The 21,465-nt window shown below is 38.5% G+C and overlaps 1 protein-coding gene across 6 annotated transcripts in view; it reads right to left on the bottom strand.

Annotated features, from left to right (window-relative positions):
* Positions 1-21,465, bottom strand: part of PCNX4 (pecanex 4) — a 69,735-nt gene that overhangs the window by 28,388 nt on the left and 19,882 nt on the right. The window contains exons 1-2 of one of the 6 annotated variants that reach the window (XM_042989818.1): positions 17,317-17,377; positions 2,215-2,959 (exon numbers count right to left, since the gene is read on the bottom strand). In XM_042989818.1, coding sequence (XP_042845752.1) covers positions 2,215-2,912 — 698 coding nt within the window. In that variant the 5' untranslated portion in view covers positions 2,913-2,959; positions 17,317-17,377. Of the gene's footprint in view, positions 1-1,215; positions 2,960-6,808; positions 6,852-15,968; positions 16,415-17,316; positions 17,378-21,465 lie in introns of those variants that run through there. The other 5 variants (XM_007095227.3, XM_042989817.1, XM_042989819.1 and 2 more) reach the window with 5 other exon arrangements.

Genomic DNA, 21,465 nt, shown 5'->3' with positions numbered 1-21,465 from the left:
GCAGATATGGGTGAGACTCAAGTACACTCCATCCTGAGGCAAAATCCCTCTCCAGCTGTGAACCTGTGAAATCAGACAAGCTATGTACTTCCAAAATAAAACAGTGGGACAGCCCCAGAATGGACATTCTTTTTTTTTTTTTTTAAATGTTTATTTTTGAGAGAGAGAGAGAGAGAGAGAGAGAAATAGAGCACGAGCAGGGAAGGGGCAGAGAGAGAGGGAGACACAAAATCTGAAGCAGGCTCAAGGCTCCAAGTGGCTGTCAGCACAGAGCCCAACACGGGTCTGGAACCCACAGACCGCGAGATCATGACCTGAGCTGAAGTCAGCCCCTTAACCGACTGAGCCACCCAGGTGACCTCAGAATGAACATTCTTATTCCAGAAGGGAGAAATAGGAAAGAAGGAAGGGGTGACAGGTTCCAAAGAAGTCCAAAACCTAGCAAGGCAAATTCCATTAGACCTTAAGGCTGAGGAAGAATCTTCTTGGTTCCATATTTTGCCCTCTAGGCCTCCAGGGTTGCCATCATTACCCAAACAGCTCTAGGTGTGGGTCCCACCCCCAACGCTTTGCAGGGCAAGTACTAGACCCAAGGCTTCCAGCTTCTAGTTTGTTGAAACCAAGGAAGTAGCCCTGACAGTCTCTGAATCACCTTTGGGGTCATTTTTCCCCTCTTCTTAAAGACCTGTCAAATCTAAGAAGTCTAACAGCCTTAGTTCATTTCATCTGGTCTCTGACTGCTTTAGTTCAAACTGGCCGTATTTCTGGTCATATAACCCCTTGAACTCTTTAGTGTTAGTCCAGTCACACTCTTGGTGCTCACTTCAGAACATGCTTTCTCATTTTTTTTGCAATATGGCTAGGCTGAAAATTTTCCAAATCTTCTAGTTCTGATTATTTTTTGCTTAGCAATTCCTTCTTCAATTCAAGCTGTTCTTTTAGCCACTTGCTTGGAAATCTCCTTAACTCTCTATCCAATTTCATCACTTTCAAGTTCTACTTTCCATAAAAATTAGAACAGTTTTGTGCCACGTTATACCAACAATCACCTTTCCTCCAGTTTCCAAGAACATGTTCTCATTTCTAAGACCTCACCAGAAATGCCTTTAAGTCCACATTTCTAGCATGAGCCTCAAAACGCTTCTAGCCCCTACCCATTACCCAATTTGAAAGCCACTTCCACACTTTTAGGTATCTGTTACAGGAGCAACCCACCTCTTGGTATCAAAATCTGTCTTAGCTTGGGCTGCCATAATGAAATACCACAGACTGGGTGGCTTACACAACAGAAATTATTCTGGAGGCTGAAAGTCCAAGATCAGTGTGCCATCATGGTCAGGTTCTGCTGAGAACTCTCTTGCTGGTTTGCAGACAGCAGCCTTCTCACTGTATCCTCACATAGTGGAGAGAGAGAGAGATCAAGCTCTCTGGTGTCTCTTCTGATAAGGGCATTAATTCCATCAGACCAAGGCCCCACCCTCATTTTCCTAATCACCTCCCAAAGACCCCATCTCCAATCACCATCACACTGGGGGACAGGCTTTGATATATGAATTTGAAGACATTCAGTCCATTAAATGCCTTTACATTTCTATCTGGACATAAACCTGTGAGAGAGAAAGCTGCAATCTACAGAAACAGAGAAAGAAAAGTCAGATTTAGAAAAGGTGAGCAAAGGGGGTTATCCAACAATTTTGTAAACAGTTTGGTAAACAGTTTTGTTAAAAAAGTCTATTTTTCTTCTATAGCAAATTGATTTGTAAAAAATCAGTATTCATCCTACATAGTTATTATAACAAAATTAGAAATGTTACTCATCTTAAATTCACTCAATCTGTACATAATATTTATGGTATAAATTTTAAATTCTTCATTATACCCTCATAGGACAATTCCATCTCCTTTTCACAGGTCTCAGCCAGGCTATCTTATAGCACACAGCTCCTTATTTACAGTGAAACACAGAATTGAAATTTTGCTGATTTCTCTTACCAAAGAGTTTTCTTTTAACTCCTCAATAAGGTTTAATTACTACGTTAGTATGAATGTTTAACAGAGATTACTCCTAAGAGATTAATCATCAGAACAACTATCACCCAATGGTTTGGTCTTGATGACTTTCATAGATTCAGTTTTTTAATACTAAGGAGAGCTCATACTGTGTATGTATGCTTAAAAACAAAACAAGTGACAAAGTATTTGGTAGCTTATTACCTGTGTGCAAGATCTACAGAAACAAAGAAAAAAATATAGAGAGGTCTCATAAGAGGAGTGATTTCGTAAGTATCCTGGGTTTGGAAAGTCGCAGTCTCTGCAGCTGTGTTTACAATTAATGAATATTCTCCTATACATAATGTAATCCATCCGAAGACAAACTGTAGAACAGCGCCTCCTGCACTGCCATACAGCAGGGACATTCTATTTGGAAGCAGATACCATGTTCCAAGACCACACACTAACCCAGCAAGAAAAGAGTGAAAAACTGTATTGGCTATATATTTCTTGCCAGGAATGAGAAATTTGATAGTCTCAGCACCAGCACAACTTGTAAATTCATGTTCATCTTCCTCTGCTAAGATATCTGTGGTTAGCATTCTTTCTATGGTCACCGATTTATTCCTGGCATATAAACTTGTGAACTGGATGATAAACGCAGTGAAAAGCATCAGTCCACCTGAAAGTGCTGCTGTGTAATAGTCTTCCAAAATCCCTAACTGATACAAAAGTGTCCCTAATCCACCCCAAACCCATGGCATCAGGAAAAGGATAATTTGATTAACATATATATACGGAGGGGCACAATAGCCTAGTTTGAATCGAGGGCCTCCAAGAACGGTCTGTGGAAAGCGCTTCAGAAAGAAGTCCTGTTTGTAATCATTCAGCAGAGGCACATCTGGACTCATCCTTCTCATTCAGGATTATTCTGAAAGTTACATCCTCTTCTGTAACACAGCAGTCTCTAAGAAAAAGAAAAAAGTCACTACTTGAAAATGTCATACTTAAAAGATGGGGGGGAACTCCAGATTTCTATTTTATCTCCTTAATTCCTTCAAGGACAGGATTTATAATTTCACCCGCTAGCTCCTCCCCATTGCCTGACATACATGCAGCACTAAACAAACAGTTGAAAAGTTTTTTTTTTGTTTTTTTTTTTTTAATTTTTTTTTTCAACGTTTTTTTATTTATTTTTGGGACAGAGAGAGACAGAGCATGAACGGCGGAGGGGCAGAGAGAGGGAGACACAGAATCGGAAACAGGCTCCAGTCTCTGAGCCATCAGCCCAGATGCCTGACGCGGGGCTTGAACTCACAGACCGCGAGATCGTGACCTGGCTGAAGTCGGACGCTTAACCGACTGCGCCACCCAGGCGCCCCGAAAAGTTGTTTTTTATTTGGGAAAAAAAGGATATTCATTATAATTTATCTAGAACTTATTATTTGGGATTAGATCTTAAATTAGTGGAAATCAGATCTAATTAAATTAGATCTTAAAATTGACATTTTTAGATTTTGAAGGCAAAGAAACATTCAAAAAGCCAGTGCTTTCAACTCAAATCTGCCAGTGGTTTAATCATTTTCCTAAGAGTTTTCAATATTTGGTTTTAAACTTTTCCTCTATTATAAGGGTCAGCAAACTTTTTCTCTAAGGGCAGAAGAGTAAATATTTTGGGCTTAGTGGACCATATAATTTCCGTTACTATGACTCAATTCTGCTACATGACTCAATTCTGCTGTTGTAGCAGAAAGCAGCCATAGACAATACATACATAAATGGATATGAGTGGTTGTGCTCTGATAAAGTGTTATGGTATTTTTACCCATACCTGTGGGCCAGATTCAGTCTGTGGGCCATAGTTGGCCAAACTCTGCTCTATAAAATGAACATATTCTCTTTGATTCCTTTGAATTGAAATGAAAATAGAATATGGAAACAAATACTGTTAGTCATATCATCTAGCAATTATAATAAATTTAGGATTTCCTGATAATTTAAAGAGTCAAATCCTGCTAAAATAGTAGCATTTGGGGGTGCCTGGGTGGCTCAGTTAAGCACTGGACTTCAGCTCGGGTCATGATCTCACAGTTCTGGGGTTCAAGCCCCACATTGGGCTCTGTGCTGACAGCTCAGAGCCTGCAGCCTGCTTGAGATTCTGTGTCTCCCTCTCTCTCTGCCCCTCCCCTGCTCGCATGCTCTCTCCCCGTCTTAAAAATAAACATTAAAAAATTTTTTTAAATAAATAAAAATAAAATAGTTACATTTCAATAAAATCCATTGACAGCTCAATATGCAGTAGAAAGAACAATAAACTGGAAATTAAAAGACTCTAGGTATCAGAGTAAATGCTTATTATTAGCTATGTTACCATAAGCAAACCACTTTCTGATTCAATTTTTAGTTTCTCTTTCTGTTATCAGTTTCCAAAATCTACCAAAACTAGGAAAACATGAAACAATAATAGGACCTATATGTGTTTTAATCTAGATTATTTCCATTTAAGGGCCAGAAAAATCGAAGTACCAAATAACGTGGATTCTCCACCTTCAACTTTTCCTTTTCCTGGGATATACTCAGTAGCTTATTCTGAAAAACAGTTGCCTGACACAAGATAGCTAGCAAAGTACTACCTCAGAGATCATATGTTGGGTTGGAAAAGAAAAATTATGTTTAAAGCTGTCTTCATAAAGAAAGAGACATAGACCAATGAAATAGAATAGAGAGCCCAGAAATAAATCCTCACATATATGGCCAAATACGTGACAAAGGTAATAGGGAAAGGATGGTCTTTGCAATAAATGGTGTGAGGAAAACTGAGTATTGACATGCAAAAGAATGAAATTAGGCCTTTAACACTATATACAAAAATTAACTCAAAATGGACGTTAAGTGTAAAACCTAAAACAATAGAATGCTGAGAAGAAAACATAGGATAAAAGCTTCCAATACTGGCTTTGGCAATGACTTCTTGGATATGACACCAAAGGTACAGGTTACAAAAGGAAACCAGACAAATTAGATTTCATGAAAATTTAAATATTGTGTACACCAAAGACACTATCAACATAGAAAAGAGGCAACCGACAGAATGGGAGAAAATATTTACATATCATATATCTGTCTGATTAGGTGGATTACAATCCATAATATATAGAGAACTCCTAAAACTCAACAACAGAATAAACCAACTCAAAAATTGGCAAAGGGCTTGAATAGACATTTCTCCAAAGAAGATATACAAATAGCAATAAACACATGAAAAGATACTCAACACCACTAATCATTAGAGAAACGCAAAGCAAAACTGTAACAAGATACCACCTCACACCCATTAGGATGGCTACTATAAGAAAAACAGAAAACAGCAAGTGTTGGTGAGGATGTGGAAAACTGGGACCCTTGTGCACTTGGTGGGAATATCAAATGAGACAACTGTTGGGGAAAACAGTATGGTGGTTCCTCAAAAAATTAAAAATTGGATTACCATTTGATCCAGGAATTCGACTTCTGGATATATACTCCAAAGAATTGAAAGCAGGTTCTCAAAGAGATTTTTGTAACTCATGTTCACAGCAGCATTATTCACAATAACTAAAACACAGAAGTAAACCTAAGTGTCCATCAAAGGATGAAAAGATGAACAAAATATTACTCAACCTTAAAAAGGAAAAAAATCCTGCAGTATGCTACAACATGGATGAACATTAAGGACAGTATGCTAAGTAAAAAAAGCTAGTCACAATAAGACAAATACTGCAGAATTTCACTAAGGCAAGGCACTTAGAGTTGTCAAAATGATAGAAAGTAGAATGGTGGTTGCCATGGGCTGAGGGAAGAGAATGGCAGTCACTGTTGAATGGGTATAAAGTTTTACAAGATAAAAAGAATCAGAGATGAATGATGGTGATGACTGCACAACAATGTGAATGCATTTAATACCACTGAACCATACACTTAAAAATGGTTAAGACAGTAAATGTTGTATGTATTTTACCACATACACACAAGTTTAAAGCCATCTTAAAACAGCCTTTCTTCTTTTTCTCCTTCTTTCTTCTTCTGTTCTTTCTTCAGTTTAACACAGTCTTTCTGAAAGTCAGTCCTACCCAACCAATATCAGCCCTAGAGACAGTTTTCAGGCATCATGAAAGATTTGGAGGTCGCCATTAAGAATGACTACTTTAGAACACCTCTTGTTATGCTGTTAGGAAGTTCTTTACTGTAAACACCATATTTAGTCTTCTAGTCATTGGACTTAGTTCTGCACAGAACAAGTCATAGCTTTTACTTACATGACAGCCGTGCAAATACTCACAAAATAACATAACCGTAGGGCCAAATGGAACCTTAGTCATTGATGGTTCAATCTTAAGGAATGAAAAGACTGCTTCCCTCCCCTCTGAATAAGCTTATCTCCTGTCTTGATGTCAGGCTCAGTGTACTTTATTCTGGTATGTTGTTCTGTACAAGCCTAAGGTAAAGTAAGGGCATATTCTTGTGAGCAGGTGTAAATATTCTGATTTCAATTATCCACAGAAGATGCCATCAGAAAGGAAAATGAACTTGGATGTCTGGCCTGGGATTTTTCAAGAGACTGGAAGTACCTGAAATTTTCCCAGGGAGTTAGGTAAAAGCTGGTCCCTCCTGCTCCACTGAGGCAAATCAGAAACAAGGTGAAATGGCTCGCTGGGCCAGAAAGCCAGAAACTGAAGACACCTTACAATCAGATTATCTGGCTTCATGTTACTATCCATATTCATTTACCTTTTAGTACTTCTGAATCTTTGGTAGAGTTTAGTTTAAATGTTCTTACCTATTCGATGGAATATTCTGTGATTATATTCCGAACAGTGAAATACTCTGAAGATCTGTTGTTGATACGGAAACAGAAAGATGCCATGACATGTTGAAAAGTAAAATAAACACATTGATGATCCCATTTGCATTTTTTTAAAAAAGAGTATATATACCTGTGTGTATACATGATTTATATAGCTTGTATAGGTGTAAAAAGTTCCAGACAGCATACTACGATGTGATTGTGTGTCTGTGTATTTTACATAGAACATTTTGATACCTTTTCAAATAACCTCTGGAACTCTCGGCCCCTTGCCCTGCAAACACATCCCACCCTTTTCTCTGTGGTGTCTCTGCTCATGTTCTCTCCATCCTAGGATGCCCTTTCTTCCCTTCCCTAATTAGTAATTTTTGTCAACTTTAGACATTCAGTCTAATCCTTTCTGCAAATTCCCCAGAACGCCTAGGTCAAACTGTGCCTCTCTTTTCTCTGTATAACAAATATTGCTTGTCCATACTTCTCATCTTGTAACATGTATCAACATAGGGCACTTCTTGTATTATTCACCTCTTTACCTGTTATTTTTTCATTTGTATTTATTTTCTCTACTAACTAGTTATTTGTGGGCTGGGGCCAAATCTTGAGACACTTCTGATTCTCCATAATATTTAGCAAAATATCTTGGCATGGAGAGGCATGTAATACATTAATGGTATAAATAAGATGATTAAAATTAAAAGACAACACTAAATACTGCTGTTTAAAAGGGAAGTTGGGAGTGTTTACTGTTCGGTTTTTTTTTTTTCAAAACCTTCTTCTTGCATATCCTACCCCACTAACAGTAAACTTGCAAACTCTTTATTCTCAGTTTTTAAATGTTTAGAAAATAATTTATTGATAATATGGAATAAATAATGGCACTTATTGATAGTATTATTGGGTCAGAGAAGATTTTGCCTTAAGCAGTATATTCCAAAGCAGTATGTTCCTATAGGAACAGGATGAGCCTGAGGGAGAGCCTGAGTTTCTGGGACAGAGAAGTAAATGGCTGTAGAATTTTAATGTGACAGAAATCCAATTGTAATTTGCTCCCTATCTTATGCAACATTTTAACTTTCTTCTTGTCAGGAAGAAGGAGCTAGTTCATACTAGGAGTGAAAAGCAGAGAGAAAACAGCAGGTAACAGAATCAAAATAAGGCAAGATCAATCACAAAAGAAGTGAGAGCACATTATGAAGCATTAAGAGAATGTTAACACTTGAGTCCCCTCAAGACAGATTTGAATTATTTTCATGTGATATTAAAAGAAAGGCTGAAGGATACAGAATTATTTGCCTTACACAATGTTTCTTAAAAGGGAGTCCATGGTCAAAGAAGCTTGATAAATAACACACTAGGACATCATCTTGAAGAGTCACAGTGGATATCAGCAAACTAAAGACTTAGAGACATCTTTGAAGTTAAAAAAACAAAACAAAACACGACTGCAAACCTGCTTAAAATGTATCATTTGAATTTCCCAAACTTACTCGAACAGGAAACCTAACGTTCCCACCATATCTAGCAACAGATCATGTGTGTAGTGTTCTCTGTAAATTGCTTGAGAAATACTGGCCTCAGCTTCAATTATGATCTTAAAGATTTAGCCAAGCCAAGGAGAATTAAAAAATATATCCATCTTGGGGCAGCTGGGTGGCTCAGTCGGTTGAGCGTCCGACTTCGGCTCAGGTCATGATCTCACACTCAGTTCAAGCCCCGCATGGGGCTCTGTGCTGACAGCTCAGAGCCTGGAGCCTGCTTCAGATTCTGTGTCTCCCCCTCTCTCTGCCCCTCCCCTGCTCATGCTCTCTTTCTCTCTCTCAAAAATAAATAAACATTTAAAAAATATATGTATCAATCAGGGGGCACCTGAGTGGCTCAGTCAGTTAAGCATCGGACTCTTGATCTCTGCTCAGGCTGTGATCTTGTGGGTTTGTGGGTTTGTGACCTGCGCTGGGCTCTGTGCATACAGTGCAGCACGGAGCTCGCTTGCTTGGGATTCTGTCTCTCCCTCTCTCAAAATAAATAAATAAACTTAAAAAAGAAAAGGTATACCAATTGAGGAATGTCATGAATAACGCTACACAAGGAAAAAGATTATGAGGGAAATTTGTCAAGTAGCAAGTATATCAGATTGCTGAAAAGCTTACTTCTAGTATGGATATTTTTTTCTAATATCTTAAAGATAAAAGAGGATTGTACAGGGGTGCCCCGGGTGGCTTAGGTGGTTGAGTGCCCAACTTCGGTTCAGGTCATGATCTCATGGTTCATGAGTTTGAGCTCCATACCGGGCTCGCTGCTGTAAGTGCAGAGCCTGCTTTGGATCCTCTTAAGATTTTCTCTCTCCTTCTCTCTCTTCCTCTCCCACTCCCACTCTCTCTCTCAAAGATAAATAAAACACTAAATATATATAAATGTATATTTATATATATATGAAGGATTGTATGACAGAAACTGGAAATTCATTAAAGCAAAAAAAAAATAAACTGATATTGTGAGATATTTAATTTAATTACAGATCCTGGAAAATTTTTTAAATATTTTCTTTATACCAAGAAATCTCCGATTTTTAGAGAGAAAGAGAGAGAGAACACGCACACGAGCAAGTGGGTGAAGGGCAGAGAGAGAGGAAGAAAGAGAATCTTAAAGCAGTCTCCACGCAAGGCAAGGAGCCCTATATGGGGCTTGATCCCATGACCCTGGGATCATGACCTAAGCCAAAATCGAGTGGCATGCTCAACTGACCAAGCCACCGAGTACCCCCAGAGAGATCTTCTAAATTCTAATCTGGATTACTAAAATGGAAAATAAATTCAGACTAATTAAAACTTACTTCCTGAATGAGAATTTGGCATACATTCTCAGAGACAATTTCTAAACAGACTGATGCATTTGTATGGCTGTAGCCTCCAACATGTTAAAATGAAAAATGGCTCAAGGCTTAGGAGGAAAAATGCTGTGAAAATAAAGATTAAGGGATAAAGATGGCATCACAACATTGATTTTGGCCATATGCTGTTTTCATATGCTACTCTGAAAGTGGGCCAACAAAATAGCCATAGAAACGCTGCTTTATTTGGAATTTGAGCATTATCTAGAAGGGTGAGAAACAGATCAATCTGGCAATGTACTAGGAGGGAATTCTTATTTTTCAACTTTAATGCAGGAATCAGGCAAGATACCAACCTGAAAAAAATCCCTTAAAGAAAATAAAATAATAATAATAATAATAATAATAACAACAATAAACAAAAAGCGGTAGTTTGTGGGGGATTACAATAAATTTAAAGTTTTCTTAGTCAATTGTCTAATTTTTGTTTAGTAAAGGCTACTTGTTTTTAATCTATCATTATTTTTATTGATTGGTTAATTTCATTCATTGAATCCACACTTTTTTTTCTGTTCTATTGGATTCAGATTTTTTTATGGTAAGAACACTTAACATGAGATCTACCCTCTTGACAAATTTTTAAGTGTATAATACAGTATTGTTAAGTAGCAATACAATGTTGTACAGTAGATCTCTATAACTTACTCATCTCGCACAACTAAAACTTTATATAGCAAGTCTTCCTCCTGTTTCTTCCTCCCCCAAGTCTCTGGCAACCTTCATTCTACTGTTTCTAGGAGTCTGACAATTACAGATACCTCATTTATGTAGAATCATGCAGTATTTGTCCTTCTCTGACTAGCTTATTTCACTTACCATAATATCTTCAAGGCTTATCCATGTGATCACATGTGGCAGGATTTCCTTCCCTTTTTAGGGCTAAATAATATTCCATTGTGTGTATATACCACGTTTTATCCATTCATCTGTTGATGGACAATGGGTTGTTTCTGTTTTTTTGGCTATGGTAAACAATGCTACAATGGACATGGGAGGGCAAATATCTCTTTGAGATTCTGATTCCAATATGCTCAGATATATACCCATAAGTGGGACTGCTGGATCATATGGCAGTTCTATTTTTAATTTTTTGAGGATCCTCCACATTGTTCTCCAGAGCAAATGCACCATTTTGCATCCTACCAACAGTGTACAAGGGTTCCAATTTTTCCACATCCTTGCCAACGCTTGTAGTTTTTCTTTCGTTTTATTTTATAATAGCCAGGTATGAGGTGACACTGAATCCACACACATATATTGAGCATGTCTGCCCTGTGTGTCAACTGTATTTTTGTTATACTTTCAGGAAACTTACTATCTCCTAGTATATTTGTCAAATTTTATTAAATCTTTGCTCTCATATGTTTAATTTCTAAGAGTACATCTTTAATGCCTGGATGTTCCTTTTTATAGAATCTTATTATTTCATTAACATGGTCTATCTTTCTGAGAATATTCACTATACATATGTGTGTACACGTAGATAAAAGTCATCTAATTCCTTTGTAAATTGCCTCTTTTTAAGTGTTCACTTCTTGGGGCATCTGGGTGGCTCAGTCAGTTAAGCATTCGACGTTGGCTCAGGTCACGTTCTTATAGTTTGTGAGTTCGAGCCCCACATCAGGCTGTGTGCGCAGGCATGGAGCCTATTTCAGATTCTGTGTCTCCCTCTCTCTCTCTCCCCCTCCCCCACTCAGGCTCTGTCTCTTTTATAAATGAATAAATGTTAAAAAAAAAGTGTTCACTTCTCTTATTAATTTCAAAGAACTTTTTATACATGAAGGATATTAGCTCTGACATACATTATAATCTTTTTTCTCTCCCTATGTTAACTTGTACTTGAAGCACTGTCAGAAGATGCTGGTGAGGATTAAAGAATTCATTTTGATAGTTGTTAATATAGACAAATGTGTTATCCTTCCTTTTATACAGAAATAGTTAAACAAAATTTAGTATTTTGATACACTTCAACTTCTGAATACCTACAATGTACTAGGTAATGGTAATAAGGCTACTGTCTGATCCAAAGAAGATTATACTCCAGTAAGGTAGAGATCATTTCCCTGTCAAATAATTGTTACTGGTAAAAGTAACTCTGCAATTATTTTAATTTTCATTATGAAGAGAATAAGCAATAAACAAAGTTAGTTTACAAATAACATAGAATTATTAAACAAGATAAACTTTTCAAGAAAAAGTAATAGCTGCTTGTTTAAAAAATGCCTACACAAACTTTGTCAGCAATAAATAGAATGCCTCATCCATGTTCCTCAAAAGTATTTTAAAAAATTTGAAAGGAGGGGCACCTTGATGAAAAAATTTGAAAGAAGGGGTGTCTAGGTAGAACAGTCTGTTGAACGTCCAACTCTTGATTTCAGCTGGGGTTGTAGTCTCACAGTTCATGGGATCGAGCCCTGCATCAGGCTCCGTGCTGACAGCATGGAGCCTGCTTGGGATTCTCTCCTTTTCTCTCTGCCCCTACACTGCTCACACACTCTCACTCTCTCTCTCTCTCTCTCTCTCTCTCCCCCTCTCTCTCTCCCCCTCTCTCTCTCAAATAGAGACCTAAAAAAAAATGAAAGGAAATATACTGAAGTTCTACTTTTCTAAGCATCACCACCTTTACTAATATGGGAAATAAAAAACTTCATGCATGTCTAGAAAAGAAACAACATCGCCTACACCTTGAGTACTCAAAAAGCATGCTATGATTAAGTAATTCTCATTTGCTCTGGATCAAATGACCTGTTACTATCAGAGCGTTGTTTTTTTTTTTTTTTGAAAGTTTTATTTATTTATTTTTTATTTGTAATTCTGAAAATACATTACGAATGTTAACTAAATGCATACCATGGCAAACAGCTAAATTCCTGAAGAGACTTTTGAAAGGCATTTGGTGCTAAAACATGAAAAGCACATTTCATGTTATAGTTTATCACTTACTATAGTAAGTAGTTTCTTCTCACCAATAAAAGGAAAATCTACTCAAGCACCTAAAAAGAGTCTTGGGGCGCCCGGGTGACTCAGTCAGTTAAGCCTCATGACTTTTGATTTCAGCTCAGGTCATGATCTCAAGGTTTCTGGGTTTGAGCCCCGCATCAGGCTTTGCGCTGACGGCATGGAGCCTGCTTAGGATTCTGTCTCTCCCTCTCTCTCTGCCCCTCCCCAGCTCATGCACACTCTCTCTCCCTCTCAAAAATAAATAAACATTAAAAAAAAAAACGAGTCTTAAAATGAAAGAACAAGCACAAAAACATCTCTCTGATCAACAAAATGGTATTTATTCAAATTCAAGATTTGGGGAGGATCTTTGAATCTAAGAGTTTTCTGTAAATTCATAGGAATTGGTTTGTAGAGAAAACAATGGATGGAAAGGGTAACTAGACAGATCAAAGGATCATCCTTCCCAAATGTATAACACTAGAATATGAATTGTTAGCATTCCATACTCTTGGAAAACTAAAATGGTAGAAAATAGCCAAGGTCACATCAGTGCATCACAAATGTGCCAGGCCAGCTGGCACTTCTGCTTCTATCCCAATCCACCTCTCCCATACTGCACACATCTTACCAATCACAAATGCAAAGTGATTAACAAGTTTTTCTTTCAAAATCAAGTATCAGGTGAATGAAGTCTACCATTCACAGGGATTACCAGAAATAAATCAACTTATTTTACAGAAAAGAAAACTGAGAACCAGTGATACGAAGTGACTTAATCCACACATAATGTCAGTTGGTGGCTGACCGAGTTTTTCGATCATACCAAGCCATTGTCAAATGAAAGGCAATTTTAGAGGTTAGAGAAATAGAAGGATAATTTGGGAGAAAGAGTTTTCAGGGAAAAGTGGACCTGACAGGAATCTCCAAAATGTCAAAATAGGAAACTTCTGTTAGCCAAGCCAGCCTGAGGATAGTGGCATGTAGGACTCCTTGATAAGAGATAAACACAAGTGGGAAAATGTCTAGAAGAAAAGATTCTCACCATCAAGAAAATGAACAACCCCCAGAATGGGAAAAAATTTTTGCAAATCATATATATGATAAGGGACTTACATCTAGAATATATAAAGAACCCTTACAACTCAATGGTGACCAAAACAAAGAAATCAATTTAAGGAATTTCAATAGACATATATATACTAATATATATATACTAATATATACTAATAGCCAACAAGTACACAAGTTTCCACATCACTACTCATTCATTAGAGAAATGCAAAGCAAAACCACAACGAGGTATCACTTCAAATCCACTTGACTGGTTACCAAAAAGACAGAAAACAAGTATTGGTGAGGTGGTGGGGGAAACAGAATCTCCAAGTAGTTTTGTAAAATGGTGCAGCGGCTTTGAAAAACAGTCTGGCAGTTCCTAAAAAGGCTAAACAGAGAGTTACCATATGACCTAGCAATTCCATTCCTAGGTATTTACCTAAAAGAATGAGAGCATAAGTGTACACAAAAATTTGTACACGAACATTCATAGCAGAAATATGAATTTTCCAAAAAGTAGAGACAACCTTAATGTCCATTAGCAGATTAAATAAAATGTGGCACATCCATACAATGGAATATTTTTAGGCTATAAACAAGAATGAAGTACTGATACAGGCTACAACATGGATGAACCTTGAAAACATAATGCTAAATGTAAGAAGACAATCACCAAAGGCCACATATTGTATGCTTCCATTTATATGAAATGTGCAGAACATGAAAATCTATAAAGACAGAAAATAGGTTAATGTTTGCCTAGGGCTGGTGGGGATAGTGACAAGTGGGGTAGGGAATAAGGGAATAATTCCTGAAGAGTACAGGGCTTTTTTTTTTTTTTTTTTTTTTTTTTTTTTAAGCAGGTTCCATGCCCAGCAGGGAGCCCAACGTGAGGCTTGAACCCATGACCCTAAGATCAACACCTGAGCTCAGAATCAAGCGTCAGATGCTCAACTGACTGAGCCATCCAGGTGTCCCCCTTTTCTTTAGTTTTTCATTTGTTTTTACTTTTTAAGGGCCTTCTTTAGCGGTGATGAAAATGTTCTAAAATTGACCGCAATAATACTTGCATAATTCAATGAATATACTAAAAACCACTGAATTGTACACTCTTTAAAAATCTTCAATATTTTTAAAACTTTTTAAAAATTTAAATTCCAGTTAGTGAACATACAGTGTAGTATTAGTTTTTACAAAAGAAAAAGAAACAGAAAAGTTCCCCGACCAGGTATTGTCCATTAATAACTAGTAGGAAATTTAGGAGTAGCTGACAGGTGCCCCGGTTAAATTCCTAAAATGGCATTGTCTGGTCATAGAGTCAGGCTCTGGATGCTATGATAAAAGTTTGGAGATTTGGCATGGGTGGCAGTGGACACCAAATGATACAAAGGATGGTCTGTGCCCTAATTATATGAATGATTTGGGACACCTGAGTGGCTCAGTCAATTAAGCCTCTGAATCTTGGTTTCAGCTCAGGTTATGATCTCAAGGTTTTATGAGGTGGAGCCCAGCATACACTGGCAGCCAAAAGCCTGCGTGGGATTCTCTCTCTGCTCCTCCCCCACCGGCACTGTCTGTCTGTCTGTCTGTCTGTCTGTCTCTCTCTCTCTCGCTCTCAAAATAAACAAACTTTAAAAAATGGTTTAACAAAACGAACAAACAAAAAGAACGTACCTAATGTCATATAGCTGAATACAAGAGAAATGACTGGTAAAGAGCAAATAATCAATTCATAGGTCTAATAGATAACCTCTGTTGTAGATTTCGTTGAAGTAAACACTGGTCCTTGACAGAGTTTTGAAAAAAGGCAGATTAAGGGTGAAAGAGTTATTCATGTTCAGGGGGACGTAAGTTGACCAGGCCGGGGCAAAAGTGGTCTAGCTGGACATAAGGAAAGAGTACAGGACTATCTAAGGGACGCAGTTTGTAAACTGTATTGGTGAAACAAGGACATCACTCAATCAAGACCCAGAGGACCGTTTTCCATCTGACCAGTGTCTCTTAGAGACAAAACGCTGTAACTCAACAGGCTAAAGCAGTTTTCTGAAAAAACTTAAAGTCACATTGGATTGATTCCTCTAGGCACGGAGTTCATCTTCCGTCTAAAAAGTGCAATAATAGCATTTGAAGGTTTTATAGCGAAGAACAAGAAATGTGCGGCAACTGAAACTGCAAGAACGTGACTCTGCAGAGTCCTGGAAATTAAGATGACCAAGAAATCCCCAGGTGGATGTCGGGGTTCGAACGTACCTCGAGTCACCCGAGGGCAGAGGCGGTGCGAAGGCATCCCGGGGACTGCATTTTTGCAGGTAAACCCGGGTTGGGCGATCCCGCCCAGAGGCTGCCGGCGACCCGAACGCGAAGGCATAGAAGCTGTAGCGGCCAGGCAACCAGCTCCCCGAGGTCACGCCTGAGCCAGCTCCTCGTTTCCATGGCTAACGTCAACTCCAGCGGGTGCCACCGCCACCGCCGCGGAACCGAGATCGCGCTCGGGGGCGGTTCGGGCCCCCAGCTCGCCCCGCCCCCGGCTCGTTGCTCGCTTCGGGGCGCTTACCCCACCGCCGGCCGAGCGAGGCGGAGTTGGGGAAGAGGGGCGCTTTGGTCACTCCAGGCCTGGGCCCACGCTCCCCTCACCCGGGGCCGTGGGAGACTCCGGGACTCTGGCCTCGCCTTGCGCCCACAAGCATCCACAAAGGGACAGGGGCGGGGGTCTCCGGTCCAGCCCTGAACTTTCACCCGGGCCGCGCCCCTACGCAAAAGCGCCGTTTCCCTGGTGATGTGACGTGCCCGAGGGAGGGAGTAATGCTTTCTGGCCGATTGACGTACGGCAGCCATTTCGCGAGCGTTGGTTTACCGGCGGTCTGACCGCCGATTCTGGAGTGTAGGGTGATTCCAGCCGCTCGGTGTTTTGCACTTGCATTAACCACATCCGCACTTTGGCCATCGCCACTCGGCACACGGACGGTAATAAATGTTTTTAGTGATACTTCATACGCCCTCTTCAGCTTGGAAGATTTGGAACTGGCTATACGTCCTAGCTATTGCCCTTTTATTGCATACTTTTTCTCCCCGAGTGGATTTGTGGCTGCATTTTTAAATGCGAGGAACCAAAATGCCCATCATTGAATCATGCTACGAGGAAGGTATCTGTTAATAAAATGAGGCAAAGTCCCCTAAACTAATTGCGGGGGGGGGGGGAGGGTGTGGAAAGCCCTGGCCCACTGTTACTACTTAGTGGCAGTGTAAGATACGGGAATCTTTGGAAGGTAGCCACAAACTCCTAGTTTTGCCGGTTTAAAGTTACATGCCCCGCGCCCACCGCCTCCATTTTCCATGAAGTTTGATTTCTTACTCATCTTCTGGACACCTTCTGGATTGCTTGTTGGAAGTCTACAAGTTGGCCCCTTAGAGCATTGGTCTAATTGGAAATTAGACCAATTGGAAATTGGTCTCAAATGATTTCGAGGCCCTTTAAGGGAACTCCGAAGCCAATTTGTCAGTATTAAGGTACTTCTGTTTCCTGTGTGATTGACACTAGCAATTCTGCATACTCGGGACTTCTAAGTGCTCAAGGACTGTCTTGTTTGGATCTCTTTACCTCGAAACTATAAATGCGGCCCTTTTTTGGTTTGTTTTCTGGTTTCACTGGAAATGGTGGCTTGGTTCTCGAGCATCTAGGTTTTCAAGCTGTAAGGAAATTTGTGTGTGTGTTAATATGAAAAGAAAACCAAGGATTACTCTATTCAGAGGGAAAGTGTAGTTTATTGTGGGAAGAAAACCCTGTGCAGTTTCAATAACGTACATATACTTGACACAGTTAGCAGGTAGAACCTTTCATAGTTCAGTGTGAGGGGGAGAGGTACTCTTGGTCCATCCCTAATGTTTCCCTCACTTTGAGGGAAGACATACTAGCCTTAGTCATCATGGGTCAGGATACCACCTGACATCTGCAGTTGCTAGAAGTCGGCCGTAGTGTGATTAGCGGTACAGGCTCTGGAATTAGGAAGTCCCAAATTGTTGGAATCTTGACATCGCAGCTCCCTACTTGTGTGATCTAGGGGTTACCTAGTCTTCCTGGTGCTCAGTTTTCAAATCGTGTAAAATAAGAGAGAGAAAATTTATCGCACAGGGAGTTGTGTAGGTTGGATTAAATAACCAAATCGCTCAGTTAGGCACAGTTTAAGTGCTTAGTGAGAACGAGCTGTTGTCTTTATGAGGAGAGGCTGTATTTTTGCCACCTTCAATTACATAGAATTCGATCAGAATATTTTTGTTGTTGTGATACCTGCTATAGATATTTGGTTGTTAATTTTTTCTTTTTTCCAATGTGTTGGTTACTTTGCCCTTAGAATAAAATGGGTAAAGCTTATGGTACAAGGCCTTTGGTTACTAGTGTATAAAAAGTAGTCGTTCAACATTTACTGAAGTAGTGGATGTTGTTTGCCAGGAATCACACCTATTGCTGCAGATTCAAAGTCAAATAACACATGGATTCTATCCTCAAGGAATTTACTGAAATATAATGAGAGACTAACAAGGACATCAGTAATACTGAGTGTGTGATAAACAAATAGGCACTGGGGCCATAAAATAAGTACAAGTTAGCTGGATAAAGATCTGGGAAAGGAGGTATTTCAGGCAGGAGAGCACCATTCATTCAGTTAACAAATATTTAGAACATAAGTCAGGTACCTATGGACCCTATTTAATCTTAACCGTATGAGATAGCTTATTATTCTCATTTCAAATATAAGGAATCTGAGCTGCAGAAAAGTAAAATAAATGAGATTTAGAATTGAGCGTTTATCTGTATGTCTTCAAGATCCTTTTTTTGTTTTGTTTTGTTTTGTTTAAACAAAAAATCCGTGTTTTTGTTTTGTTTTTTTCTGTTAACCCTGCTGATTGATATACAAGGAAACATTACCAAAAATCTGGACCTGCTTCTTCAGCCAGAGAAAATGTTTGCCCAGTCATTATCACGGCATACCCGTTTTTGTGTAATGGTAATGCTCATTTTCAAGTTACTCCTCTTGCCATAAAGTAAAACAGACAAACCTAAAATCATAAAAGCCTCACTCTGCTCCATTGCTCACAGGTCATTGACCAGAGGACTCTGAAAATAATGTAGAACTGCAGCAACACAGGGTAAGATGATTTAAAGTGGAGAAGTGGCTGCAGAGAATTTGAAAGTTGCGCTTCCAGGGCAAGGCAATAGAACAGCTAAGATTTGGTAAAGGATTGGATCAGGGTGGGGATGGTTGGGGGAGTTAAGGAGACCAAAGAAAAAAGATGAGCCTAACCTTCAAGCTGTGTGACCACAAAGTTTGAGGAACCCTAAAGTAAGCATAAGAGGAATAGGTTTGAGGGTGAAAGAAAGATAATCCACTTTGAGGCGTTACGTGTTTTAAGGACTTGGGGGATATGTCCGGTTGCAAATATAGGATTGGACCTTGGGAAACAGGTCAAGACATAGAGATTTAGGAGTATTCTACATAAAGAAAGTTATTTGAGGGGTGCCTGGGTGACTCAGTTGGTTGAGCATCTGATTCTTGATCTCAGCTGGGGTCTTGATCTCAGGATCCTGAGTTTAAGCCCTGTGTGAGGCTCTGCAATGGGCGTGAAGCATATTAAAAAAAAAAAGTTATTTGGAAGCATGAGATTTGAAAAAGAATGCCAAGGTTTGGGTATTACTGAACGTGAAGAAAACCATCAGGAGAGAAAAAAAGGATTATAAAATGAGATGATGTATTTCTTACATGGCTCATTTCATCTAATTTCTTTATGTCACAAAACATGATATGCATCTCAATGTGTATGAAGACCATGTGAATGGGCATGTGGCGGGTAGCAATTGTAGTGTGTTTACAGGCATATGGGTTGGGTGACGTTGAGTTATGAGGCTATTAAAGATAAGGAGTAGGGTATTATGGTAAGTGAAATAAGTCAGAAAGAAAAATACCACATTCTTCCACTTATATGTGAAATCTAAAAAAAAAAACAAAAAGCAGAAACAGACTGATAAATACAGAGAACAAATTGATGGTTGCCAGAGTGGAAGGGGATAGTGGCGTGGATAAAATGGGTGAACGAGAGAGATTCAGGCTTCCATTTATGGAATGAATAAGTGGCAGGGATGAAAAGCACAGCATAGGGAATATAGTCAATGGTATTGTAATAGGGTAGTATGGTGACAGATGGTAGCTGCACTTGCAGTTGGCATACTATAACTTTTGAGCTTGTCCAGCCTCTGTGTTGTACACCTGAAACTAATGTAACATTGTTATATCAACTATACTTCAATAAAATTAATTAAAGACAAGGAGTGACTAATTGTTAACTTTAAAGTTTAATATTGAAACTTCCTTTAACACAGAAAAAAATTTCATACTAGGTAAACGTTCATAATTAGGACCATAAAATAATGTATACTGTAATCATAGCTTTGCCATTAATTGGTTTTAAACTTTGTTGTAAATTACAATATATTCTAAATAATTCTGAAAAATGTATATTAATTTCTGATGAGTGTACAGTGGGAAGGATAGAATTTCTCAGATTATGGTTTTAAGAATTTTTAAGGGGTTTTAAGAATTTTAAGGTTTTAAGAATTTTTAAGAACTGAACCTGGGTGGTTCAGTTGGTTAAACGTCTGACTTTTGATTTTGGCTCAGGTCGTGATCTCATAGTCCTGAGATTAAGCCCTGCTTTGGGCTCCATGCTCAGCATGGAGCCTGCTTAAGATTCTCTCCCCACCCCCTCTTGCCCCTCCCCTGCTAGCTTGCTCACTCTCACTCTCTCAAAAAAAAAAAAAAAAAAAAGAATTAAAAATTTTTCATATAGTTCTTAAATTTCATTATTTCATATCACTAATTTCACAGATTAAAATTTTAATTTCAGGAGTGTTTAAATTAATATTACTTGAGAAAGTTGTCACCACTGGAAACTTCTTTTAGGTATTTGTTTGAAAAGAGCACAGTAGAATTTTTGGTAGACTGAAAATCACTAAATTGGAATATTTAAAAGGCTAGAGTTTCATTTTTTAATTACGTTAAATTTCATAAGAGTTTGTGAATATAGCTATCACTGAAAGATCAAACTCTATGTAAATATCCATATGCGCATTCATTTGACTCTTTACTAAAAATTAAGGTACACACATAGATCTCAATTACTTACAATGATTTCCCTTTATATTTTGGTACACATAAATAAGAGCTGACTGTGCAGATTTCATAGTGTTTATTCCCAGTGTCCTACACTAAGATTGGAACATAAATTAACCTCTTCTATTGACACTGTTATCAAGGATATGTCTTAATACTCATTTCGAAAGCTAAAGCTGAAGTTTTTAGATGTCCTTTTCCTGGCATTTGCCTGCTAACTCATTTATTTGTAAATGTACCAACTGTTTAGGATCATGTGAACATTATCTTCACTTTCCTGTAGAATGAACATATAAGGAAGTGCAACGAACAAGTTGCCTTATAAAATTTTGGTTGAAATTGTAACTGAATGTGTGTGGAGTGGGGTGGAAAGGGAGTTAGTATAATTCGTCTGAAGGTAGAGGAAAGTTTATATGCCTTCTCACAATCTTTCCAGACTCATGATGATATTATTGCTATTGAATGGAAAAGTCCACACTGGTTAGAGTTACTTCCTACAGCTTAAATTGTGATGCCCTCTTTAGGTTAATATATTTAAAAATATGAAAACTAGAGGTTACTCACAGATAAATATTTATAGGAAA

This window comes from Panthera tigris, chromosome B3, assembly GCF_018350195.1.
Source record: "Panthera tigris isolate Pti1 chromosome B3, P.tigris_Pti1_mat1.1, whole genome shotgun sequence".
NCBI classification, from domain to species: Eukaryota; Metazoa; Chordata; class Mammalia; order Carnivora; family Felidae; genus Panthera; species Panthera tigris.
The sequence above is the reverse complement of the archived record's forward strand: the minus strand, read 5'-3'. Positions and strand labels throughout refer to the sequence as shown.